The following is a 12445-nucleotide window of genomic DNA, read 5'->3' as shown; positions in this document are numbered from 1 at the left end:
GCTGAAATCTCACACAATGGATGAAAGCCACTCTTCTGGGTCTTGAGATTTAGTCGTCAGTATTTAAGGCCATTTCTATGTGGACCACAGAGCTCCCTATCTGAGATGTGCAGATGTGTAACTATAATTAATGTGCTCCTTGAAAGCAGGAATGGGAACCCCGGGTTGCAGGGAGGGAAATGGGTTGGAGGAGCCATAGACCCCTAAGAACCATCCCTGGGAGGAGATGTCCATTGAGAGCTGGAGGATGATGTGAAGGTCAGCTGCTACTTTTTTAACAGGAAAGATACTGTCTAAAGATCTTTCCCACCTGTTTTTCACATTGAGCTGGTAAATTTCAGCATTTTTCTGGTTGATTTTAAAATTAATCAGTGTGGTCATTCACAATACAGATCTTTAGACCCATCTGGCTGGATCTCAATAATACACACACACACACACACACACACACACACACATTCATATACTCACACTTGGTCATTATCTATAACTGGGCTAACTTTCAGAGACCACACCTTCTAAACATCTACTTTGCAATGATCCGGATCCTCTGCTTTGATCATGACAGTAGTGTGACTTTCAAATTTCCCTCCTAACTTTGAGCTCTTGAGGCTTGTCCCTGGATGGGGGTTATAAGGATGCTCTAAGATGATGAAACACTCCAAATGGGTGCCCTTCCTTTGTAACCGCGATAAATCTCCACCTCTCCTCCCAAGCCTCCACAAGATTGATCACTTTTCCTTTCAAATTCATCGAAGCCATAGAAATGATATGTAGGCACTTCTCTAGCCAAGTGATTACTTAAAAGGAATGAATTATGGAACCGAGTTTTCTTTTAAAAAAAATTTTTTTTTAATTTTCCTGATAGCAAAAATAATGGCAATTTCATATAGACACTTAGGAAAATGTAGGAATATATAACTAAGGAAATTCTTATGTATTTCTTTCCCTTATTTTTCTCTTGCATTTTTAAGCATGCAACTGTAATGTATATCAACATTTATAGTGTTCTTATATTATATAACATTCTATCACAGGCAACTTCCCATATCATTTAAATTCTTTGTAATCCTTACTTTTAATTTCTGCGGAATATGAGGCAGTCATGCGTGCCATGATTGACTTACCCAATCCGCTTTGAAGAAACATTTAGATTCTTGCCAGATTTTCACCGTCATATATTACACTGCATTGAATCCTTTGGATTCTAGTGAATGCGTGGAAAGATAAGAGCTACAGGCTGGAGAGGGAGAAAATCTCCAATTTTTCCATTTTGTCTTAAAACCATCTTTCCTTATTGTTACCTGCCAGAGGAACATTTGAAAACACTCTTACATTTAGGACTAGATGCCGCTGGGTTGGCAGATGACCTAGAGAAGATGATTTTAGATCTCCCAAGCCAGAGTGAGCACGCTTGCAGTTGATGCAAAGGTAACTACAATGTGTGTCTGTTGGGAGGCGGCAACAGAGGCTCCACTGGCAAATAGAGTTGTAGTTTGCAGAGCAGCTATGGAAAAGGAAAGAACTGTCTCATGGAGAATAATACAGATTTCAAAGATATAGATTGGATTTGATGCTGATCCAAATTCATTTGGAGAAAATAAATTGCTCCAGGAATAGAAGCACCCTTACTCCTGTGGTTCAGGATCTGATCTTCCTGCTCACCTGCTGTTTATCTCTCTCATCCTTCAATTAATGAAATGAAGCCCTTCTTAGTAGTATGCCTTAAGGCATAAATATAAAGTTAAAAACAATCAATAAAATGCATAAAGCTATGAAAGTCGTTATCAGCACTACAGAATCATGTTTGAAACATTTAAAAGAAATCGATGTCTTAAGGCAGCATTTATGAACGAGAGAGTGTTGTGTGGGATGGTCAGGAAAGGGATGATTTACTACCAAAAGCCTGACATAAAACCCAACTCATTTGACCTCTCTCTGACCTTGAATGTTCCACTTTACACACGAGATTATTTTCTTCCTCTCCAATCAACTCTTACATCAGTTAATTTTATATTAGATAAAAGACATCTTGTTTCAAAGCCATGTTCAGTTAACCAAGGACAGATGGAGTGACACCTTGAAACAGCTTAATTGGGGAAGATGTTTGATGTAAAAGATGTGATTACTTTTTAAGAAAGTTTGTCCTGTTTGAAAAGCGCTAGCTGGATAGGCATAGCAAGTGGCTTGTCTGTCTCTTCTCTTTCTTGGTTTCCCAGCCCGGAAGAGAGCAGGACGTGATGTGACGCAGTGGAGTCTGGTATGGACTCCACTGTGCCTCCCCCACAAATTTATATGCTGAAGTCCTCACTCCTAGAACCTCAGAGGGTGTGTTTAAAGAGCAGGGTCTTTAAAGAGACGATTCAGGCTCAATGAGGTTGTTGGGGAGGAGGGGCCATCATCTAATATGACTGGTGTCCTTGTAGGAAAAGAGTTTCGGACATAGATACACGCAGAAGGAAGGCACTCTGAGGATACCCGGAGAAGGCTCAGAGCTGCTGGCACCTTGATCTTGAACTTCTAGCTTCCACCTGCTGCTGCTGGGTCACTCAGTCGTGTCCGACTCTTTGTGACCTCATGGACTGTAGCCCACCAGGCTTCTCCGTCCATGGGATTCTCTAGGCAAGAATACTGGAGTGGGTGGCCATGCCCTCCTCCAGGGGATCTTCCTGACCCAGGGATCAAACCTGTATCTCTTAAGTCTCCTGCATTGGCAGGTAGGAGTGCCACCTGAGAAGCCCTCTGGAACTGTGAGAAAATAAAAATTTCTGTTGTGTAAACCACACAGACTGTGGTGCTTCGTTAGAGCAGCCCTGGGAGACTGAGATTGAGTTTTAGGAGTTTAGACCTTATCTTTTGTGGTTTACTAGGTCTCAATGTAGACTAGATCTGATAGACAGAGTGCCTGATGAACTATGGACGGAGGTTCATGGCACTGTACAGGAGACAGGGATCAACACCATCCCCATGGAAAAGAAATGCAAAAAGGCAAAATGGTTGTCTGAGGAGGCCTTACAAATAGCTGTGAAAAGAAGAGAATCGAAAAGCAAAGGAGAAAGGGAAAGATATTCCCATTTGAATGCAGAGTTCCAAAGAATAGCAAAGAAAGATAAGAAAGCCTTCCTCAGCGATCAATGCAAAGAAATAGAGGAAAACAACAGAATGGGAAAGACTAGAGATCTCTTCAAGAAAATTAGAGATACCAAGAGAACATTTCATGCAAAGATGAGTTTGATAAAGGACAGAAATGGTATGGACCTAACTGAAGCAGAAGATATTAAGAAGAGGTGGCAAGAATACACAGAAGAACTGTACAAAAAAGATAATCATGACCCAGATAATCACGATGGTGTGATCGCTCACCTAGAGCCAGACATCCTGGAATGTGAAGTCAAGTGGGCCTTAGAAAGCATCACTACAAACAAAGCTAGTGGAGGTGAGGGAATTCCAGTTGAGCTATTTCAAATCCTGAAAGATGATGCTGTGAAAGTGCTGCATTCAACATGCCAGCAAATTTGGAAAGCTCAGCAGTGGCCACAGGACTGGAAAAGGTCAGTTTTCATTCCAATCCCAAAGAAAGGCAATCCAAAAGAATGCTCAAACTACTGCACAACTGCACTCATCTCACACACTAGTAAAGTAATGCTCAAAATTCTCCAAGTCAGGCTTCAGCAATACGTGAACCGAGAACCTCCAGATGTTCAAGATGGTTTTAGAAAAGGCAAAGGAACCAGAGATCAAATTGCCAACATCCACTGGATCATTGAAAAAGCAAGAGAGCTCCAGAAAAACATCTATTTCTGCTTTATTGGCTATGCCAAAGCCTTTGACTATGTAGATCACAATAAACTGTGGAAAATTCTGAAAGAGATGGGCATACCAGACCACCTGACCTGCCTCTTGAGAAACCTATATGCAGGCCAGGAAGCAACAGTTAGAACTGGACATGGAACAATAGGTTGGTTCCAAATAGGAAAAGGAGTACGTCAAGGCTGTATATTGTCACTCTGCTTATTTAACTTATATGCAGAGTACATCGTGAGAAACGCTGGGCTGGAAGAAGCACAAGCTGGAGTCAAGATTGCCAGGAGAAATATCAATAACCTCAGATATCAGATGACACCACCCTTACGGCTGAAAGTGAAGAGGAACTAAAAAGCCTCTTGATGAAAGTGAAAGAGGAGATTGAAAAAGTTGGCTTAAAGCTCAACATTCAGAAAACTAAGATCATGGCATCCAGTCCCATCACTTCATGGGAAATAGATAGGCAAACAGTGGAAACAGGGTCAGACTTTATTTTTTTGGGCTCCAAAATCACTGCAGATGGTGACTGCAGCCATGAAATTAAAAGACACTTACTCCTTGGAAGGAAAGTTATGACCAACCTAGACAGCATATTAAAAAGCAGAGATATTACTTTGCCAACAAAGGTCCATGTAGTCAAGGCTATGGTTTTTCCAGTGGTCAAGTATGGATGTGAGAGTTGGACTGTGAAGAAAACTGAGCACCGAAGAATTGATGCTTTTGAACTGTGGTGCTGGAGAAGACTCTTGAGAGTCCCTTGGACTGCAAGGAGATCCAACCAGTCCATCCTAAAGGAGATCAGTCCTGGATGTTCATTGGAAGGACTGATGCTAAAGCTGAAACTCCAATACTTTGACCACCTGATGCGAAGAGTTGACTCATTGGAAAAGACCCTGATACTGGGAGGGATTGGAGGCAGGAGGAGAAGGGGACGACAGAGGTTGAGATGGCTGGATAGCATCACCAACTCGATGGACATGAGTTTGAGTAAACTCCGGGAGTTGGTAACGGACAGGGAGGCCTGGCGTGCTGCGATTCATGGGGTCAGAAAGAGTTGGACATGACTGAGCGACTGAACTGAACTGAACTGAGGTCTCAATGGAAAAATAGGATTTCATAAATAAAATTTCCCATACAATTGCGATGTAGATTGAAGGGCAAAGAGTACAATGTTTCCTTCTTAATTTCTCTGTTTATTGGTTGGGGCTTTTGTCAAAACTGAGTCTAAACACCTGAAAGAAATTCAGTAGACGTTAATTTAATAATCCCTGGCCTGGCAATTTGATGACCTGCTTGATGTGACCTCCAGTCTGTTAATTCCATGAAGCCAGGAAGTTTCCTCTGTACCTATCACAGAGCCTGGCACATAGTAGGTGCTCAGTAAATAGTTGATGAGCAAATAAATACAGTAAGTTTCCTACATACGAAAAAGTGTTCATAAATCCAGTTTGTTTGGAAGTCCAACAAAGTTAACCTTGGTACCCAACCAACAAAATCTATCTAGTACTGTACTGTGATATGTTTATAATATTTTTTCACACAAATAGTCTATACATAAAAACAAACAGAAAATAACCAAAGCATTTTAAATCTTACAGCATCTTGAAAAATACAGCAGTATAGTACAACAGCTGGTATACAATGGCTGGAAACATGTTTGCATCTTCGCAAGCTTGCAACCTGAAAGTTCATATTTAGGGGACTTACTGTAAATGGTTTGACTACGACTATATGTTATGAATAACAGGATTTGCATTGAAAATAATTACATGTATTCTACAGTCATATTAACAAAATTTCAATGTGTTGGGTGTGTAATGGGTTATTTCCATTGATGCAACTCAAAACTCAAATGCATTCATTATAAATTCTAGTAAAATATGCACAGTTTCTATATAAATACCCCCTCATGTCTCCATAGGTTTGCTTACATCAGATATCCACTAATTTCTGCTAAGTCACAAGACAAGTTATACCCTGGAGTTACATAGAATGTTCATGTCTTGGGAGGTGGTTTCAGGCCCATCTTCGGTTTTGATCTGCACAACTCCCATATGAGGTAGTGAAGGCAAATGGATTTTCCTTTGAAACTGGGCTTCCATTAGCAGTGACCTCCGTGGAACCAGGGTCACTCTGACATCTGGAATGATGATGAAGCTTCAGAAATAAGTTCAGATTCACATCATTCATGTGAGACTTCCCTCATCTGTTTGCATCTAATGGGATCAAAGCCACAGTAGCACTTGCAGCCCCAAAGTAAAGAAATGGTGGTTGATTCTCTAGCCCATCGTCTGGGCCTCTAGAACCTCCTTCCGTAAACCCACAGCCCTGAGGGCGTCCATCTCGTGCTGGTGCTCTGGGCCCCAGCCGTGGCTTCCTGACTCAGCTCAGGTGAGCAGCCCGCTTGATGCAACGGGAGTCGTTTCCTGGTCTGCCCTTGTTCCAGGTGAGATGGCCTTCACCCACTCCTAGAAACACACCCCTCATTTCTGGCACCCCTTGTTTATATCAAGGCCAAGGCTCTCATGTGATCTTGAGCCTAAAGGATGGAGTCCCCTTTTGATGCTGGGGACCACAGTACGAGGCAGCCTGGCTACTCCACGAGAATTACCCTGTTTGTTCCCTGGCTCTGTAGCTGTTGGAACCAAGGCTGCCTCCATGGTCCTGTGGCCAGTCTGGAAGCCCCTGGCCCAATATCCTCTCTATCTTATCTGTGCAGAAGAATCACCTGGCAGATGCTAAAAAATACAACGTCTGAGGCTTATCCCAAGATCCTGACTCATCTTAGGTCTCCGGAGGGACGGGTTCAGAAACCTGCATAAGACATAGATTTAAATCCCAGGTGTCCTCTCTGCAGGTGCTCACTGGCCCAAACTTGGGGGGACTTGCACTCCAAGATCAGTGCTGCCCCGTTTCCAACATGGATATTTGTTTTTCTCTTGGAAGACTTGCGTCAAAGGGGTTCCTTCTGGGTGTGATTAAGCACTTTGTAGATTGCATGGGAGCAATTATTATCAGAATGAAATTTTACTAAAATGGGAGCAATGATGTTCAAGTCAGGTGACCTGGGGTTGCCACCAGGTGAACGTCAGTTTTCTTTGTAGTGAGTAAACCTCAGCCCTGAAACGTGCTGCGTGCAGGGTCAGGGGGAGGGGGAGGGAAGGGGTCTCGAGCTCCCCAGTGGCTGTCTGCGTTGCCGGCCCTGAAATCAACTGGAAGCTTTAAAGAGTTTGAGGGGGGAAGGGAGACATGGACACCTGTGGCTGATTCATGTCAATGTATAGCAAAAACCACCACAATATTGTAAAATAATTAGCCTCCAATTATAATAAATAAATTTAAAATAAATAAATAAAAAGCACCAACGCCTGGGCCCCACCCCCACGGATTCTAAAGGAATCGTTGGAGAGGAGGCCTGAGCATTGGGGATTTTATAAGCACCCAGATGATGCTGTGTATCCTGGACTGAAAACCACCGAAGAGGAGCCCCTGCTTTAGAGAAGAGGGTTCAAGCAGAGCCTGGCTCGCACTGGCCATCTGGAGAAAGGTCGCCATGATGCTTTGATTGTTATTATTATTATTGGCTGAGCTGCGCAGCACTTGAGATCCTAGTTCTCCGACCAGGGGTCAATCCTATGCCCCCTGCAACGGGCATGTGTAGTCTTAACCACTGGACTACGCATTCGTAAGACCAGAGCTGCCCTGTTTCCGCCGTGGATATTTATTTTTCTCTTGGAAGACTAGTTCCGGTTCTTTTACTTTATATTGTTTTCTTTGTATTTTCGTGGCCACGCCACATGGCATGTGGGATCTTTGTTCCTCAACCAGAGATCAAGCTCCCACCCACTTCATTGGAAGAATGAAGTCTTGACTGCTGGATCGACGGGGAAGTCTGATGTTTTGACTTTTTAAAGGATAATTTTCAAGATGATGTTCCTCTCCATTTCTTCTTACTCACCTAACTCTTGTCATCTTTTGAATTTCCAACTTGCCACATATCTTTACTTTTCATTTTTATTTTATATTAGAGTATAGTTGAGTTACAATGTTAGCCTATATCTTTCAAATGTAACACCTGTAAGCTGATGGAGATTGCCATGAGAACAAGAAAACAAAGGAAAAACCAAGAAATACGAACTGTCCCTCTTCCCATGTCTAATTGCAAGGATGCAAGGAGTCTTGGGTGCTAAGATCACATGCATGGGTCCTCCAATCAGAAGTCCAGCTGGAGGAGAGCATTCCGATAGCTCAGTGAATGAATGTGAATCCTGCTCTAAAGAAAAGAAAAAGCCACTGTGCTGTCTTATTCCATCTTAGGAAGAGAACAATTTGCTCTCATCAAATGCAGGCCCTCCCCTGTTTGGAAAGAGCAGCCATACGACGACTCTGTCCGCGGTTTTCCGTGAGCTCCCTGGGTCACCTGCATCAGGCTCGCAGGAACGTTGGCTACAATGCAGATGCCTGCACCCCACCCACAGACCCGCAGATTTGGGGCCTGGGGAAACTGCAAGTGTAACATCCCGGGTGATCCTCCGGTTCCTTGGCGTTCACGAGCTGCTGCTCTCCGTGCTGAGCACAGTTATGCCTTCAGGGCCCCGAAGTGAAGATCCCGCAGGCAGCATGGGGCAAGCAGGCCGCTGGGTTATTTTGGGTGCCTTGCAGTGTATGCAAGGGTTCATCTGAAGCGCCTGGAATAAGGAACGTCAGCACAGAGGCTCAGAACCCTGCGAGCATCCCCTGGTGCTGGACACGCTCAATCTTCCGTGTGGTTTTCTGCATTACTTCGTGCACATGTGTGATAAAATCAAAATGAGGGCAGAGTCTTCTTCCTGGTCTCGACCTGGGTAGATGCTTTATTAAAGATCACAGCACGCTGCTTGGACACACTGGTGATTGACTGTCAGGACGTAGGATCTGCTGATTAGGAAGCATGCAGCCCCTTGATCGTGATACTGGACAAGAACTCATGTTCAGGCACCTGGGCATTGAAACACCACAAACCTGCATCTGTTTTGGCCCAACCCCCCACTCTCATCCCATTCTGTCATGTGCTGTCATTACGGTGTTAGTCTGGGTAGTTGTCAAGCCTGGGCATTTGATTTCCGTTAATTTTGGTTTCTGGACTTTGATCCTGTGATGTCTAGCCTTGGGGAGTGACTGAATTCCCGTCTAGACCCAGCAGAGATGGAGGACTTTGCTGGGGAGTCGGGGACTGAGGTCAGGAGTGGGGGTGCTCTTTGGAATCACATGTCCTGATCCCATGGAGGAGCCTGGACTCATCTCCCATGCACACCTGTGCCCCCGAGTCCCAGCCGTCCTCCGGAACGCACCTTCCCTCTTCTGCAAAGGTGGGAACCTGTATCCAGGCGCTCCTGGGCCTGGTGAAGGTGACTGTTGAGATCTGATTATCCCCATCAACACAAACACCGTTAAATAAGCTCAGTACAGACACCAGCAGAGAAAAACCAATTCCCCAGTCAGAGGAATTTTTCCAGAGTGTCTAATCATTTCACAAGCAGATATGGGTTTCCTGCCCTTAAGATGCTCAGAGGTGGTGGGTGTCAGGTGTGTGATGAAAGGCCTTGGATGAGAAATACTTGAGTGTTAGGAAGGACACTCTCCAGCATCCTCTTGGCCCTTGAAAGAGTTATCTGCCTGCATTACAACAAGCTGCTTGAATAATTACCATCTTTTTCCATTTGCAGGGGACTCTGGCATCTCAGAATACAAAAATGATTTCATCCATAGTCATTTCACAGCTGATTGATGAGAATAAATCAAAAGAAAATGGGGCCACGTTGCCTGTGCCGTGTGCATGTCCCATGAAGCCGTCTCTGGCTAATCGCAGCAGAGTCACCATTAACAGGGCCCTTGAGTTCCTTCCCGGAGGACTGGGAATTCAGACCCCGGCGGGGGAGCCAGGACTCAAGACCAAGCCGCCGCCCAAGGAGGAGAAGCCGTGCAGTGGCCCCCAGAAGGGCTTTGCGTCCATCACCATCACGGCCAGGCGTGTGGGGGCCCCTGCCAGCACCCTGGTGTGGGAGGCTGCTGGGGACCCGCTCTGCGTCAAGTGCAGGGCCCGGGATGCCCTGCTTGGGGACCCCTCTGCTCTGGCCGGCAGGGCTGATCCAAGTCAGCAGCACGGACCTTTCACCTGTACAGAGTTCTCCAGAAACAGCTGCGTGATGGGGCTGAAGGTCCCCGAGACCCATGCACAGCTGTGTGAGGGACATGGGTACTGGGTCACCAATGTGGACCGCGGGGAGGATCATTTTTCTCCAGGCACCTCGCGGTCACGGGCAGGAAGGAGCCCGCTGTTGTTCAGCTCGTGTGTCCATCTCAGGGTGTCCCAGTCGTGTCCCAATCCCGTCTACTGTCTGGACAGGTCCCTGTCGGTCCCTGGGGAGCCGCCTCAGCTTGCTGGCCCCAAGACGCACAGATCCGTCCTGTCCCTCAACCTGAGCTGCAGTTCACACAGGCTGACACCAGATGGCGGAGATGACACAGAGATCAGAGAGCCTAGACGCGGAGCCCTGAAGCCCGCGCTCCGGGAGGGAGACCAGGACCTCCTTGGCCCACGCTGGAACCTGGGTTTGCAAGGAAGTTTCTTGAAGGAAAACCCATCGTTGGGGCAGGTGCGTTTCGGGAACTTGGGGACTGGCAGGTGTCCTTGGAGAGGCTCTCCTCCTTCGGAAAATGCAGAGGTGGGAACTAACCAGATCACCATGAGAAAATGGAAGGAGGACCAGGCGACTCATTGTCCCGCCGGTGGTCACGATCAGGCCCACCAGCTGTCCATTCACATCCCGGGCTGGAGTTACACGGCAGGTGAGTGACGCTCCCATCCTCCCCGCCACCAAGGCAGGCCCCTCACTTGGTAATTGGTGTAATTGCCAAGGTGCTTAGTGAGATTCTTCTAGGTCAGTTACGCCAAGAAGCAGTTCTCAGTAGTCGCTTCATCTGTTCCACTCAGAGCTGACTGTAGCTCCATATCTATGTCTGGTTGGATAGATGTTCTTAGATGATGCTTCTGTAAATTATGAAAGGTCTTCCCATAAACGTGTTTCCATCAGTATCTCCGGACCGTATGTAATGAGTAGGAAACTCGCCCCAAGTGAAGTTCATTTAGGCCCTTGTCATTCCAGGTCAGGATGGGAGGACCCAAGGGCCATCCACTCCCAGATGTCTTATCCCTCTGCTCTGAACATCTGCATGTCTGGAAGTGTCCAGGCTTCTGTGCTGTTTACTTTTCAATTGGGTCATTGATACTGATGGTTTGGCCTTAGAAACCTGGACCACAAGACTCCATCATGGAGTATATATGTGAGAGCGTGAGTGTGGATAGCAATTATGGGATGTTTTCAAAAAGAGGCAAAATGGGGACTCTCCATAGCAAACAGCAGAAGTAGTAGTTTTCTGTCCCCTTAGTTACATTTTCTGGGGGCAAACTGGCCGGGATGTTTGCCTTTCTGCCATTGCCCAGGGCCAGGCAGAATTCCCAGGGCCAGCTGTTCTGGGTATCCCTCACCTTTCTAGGGAGATTGGAGTTGGAGGTGGAGGGAGCCTTAATCAGAGGTCAGATTTCTTTCCTTTCCTGTGTATACTTCTGTGAGAAGCTCTGGTTTATGAATTAGTGACTTACCACTTGGGGAAAATATTTAAAGATAATAGTGGTAAAATTGACTAAAATGCATATGCAGCATATGCATAATAATTTTATGGTACAATTTTTGCCCATTAAAAGCTTTATTAATTAATAAAAATGACTGTAAAACATTTTAAAGCTATAATGTGTATAGAAATGTTAAATGATGTAATTAATTTTAACAAGTGTGTATATATTGAATGCTCAGAGATTTTTAAGGCAATTTGACATGGCTTTCGGAACTGATGAGACTGTTGAATGCCTCGGAGCCTGGCAGACTTATTGCAACTAGGAAAATGTTAGCAGCCATCAGTGTTGCAAAGCTGGGCCTCACTTTGGTTTTTAAAAGACATTTCTCAAGTCAGCCATTTCTTCTTCCCTGTTGATGAAGATTCTGGAAATATATGGCCTGTACTGTTGCACGCTTCCCTGTTGAAGCATACCCTAGTCTTTTTGCAGTGTCTCATGGTATGAAATCATAATTTAGATTTACAGCACTTTCAACATAAGAGTCTTAAAAATCACTAGAGCCAGGACTCAAACATTTATCTCAGAGGAACATGAGCAAAGAAAGTCCCCCCATCTTATTCTTGACTTTGGCGCAGAGAAAGTTTCTGCCTGTGACTTTGTGAAATGACTTCTCCTGTAACTGGCTTTCTTAGGTAAAAAGTATGAGTTAATTTTTACCTCCCCTGAGCTGACCTCCCTCAGAACATATCTAATCCCGATGAGGCAGGTGTGGAGTGTTTGAGAGGCTCCAACTTGCCTGGCCCTGCTCTACCATTTGAGGAAGGAGAAGCTCACGGAGGCCAGATCACCTTCTTAGAGTTGCTCATCTATTATTTTGCAGCACATTGAACATGCAGAAGCCACACTAACTCTCTAAGCCTGTTTCCTCATCTGGGTAACTACAGAAGGGGTTGTATTTGGTATTCGTGAAGCTTCCCTTAAGCTTTAACAAATTCTGCTCTTTTTGAGATGAGATCTATAAGGGAA

General features: G+C 45.2%; 1 protein-coding gene across 3 annotated transcripts in view; it reads left to right on the top strand.

The window, feature by feature from the left end:
- Positions 1-12445, top strand: part of C15H10orf90 (chromosome 15 C10orf90 homolog) — a 247423-nt gene that overhangs the window by 163576 nt on the left and 71402 nt on the right. For all 3 annotated transcript variants that reach the window (XM_061163190.1, XM_061163189.1, XM_061163191.1), the window contains one exon: positions 9510-10632. In XM_061163190.1, the coding sequence (XP_061019173.1) occupies positions 9510-10632 (1123 nt within the window). The remainder of the gene's footprint in view (positions 1-9509; positions 10633-12445) is intronic.

Source organism: Dama dama, chromosome 15 (genome assembly GCF_033118175.1).
Source record: "Dama dama isolate Ldn47 chromosome 15, ASM3311817v1, whole genome shotgun sequence".
Lineage (NCBI taxonomy): Eukaryota > Metazoa > Chordata > Mammalia > Artiodactyla > Cervidae > Dama > Dama dama.
Note: the sequence above shows the minus strand (reverse complement) of the source record. Positions and strands in the feature narration are given on the sequence as shown.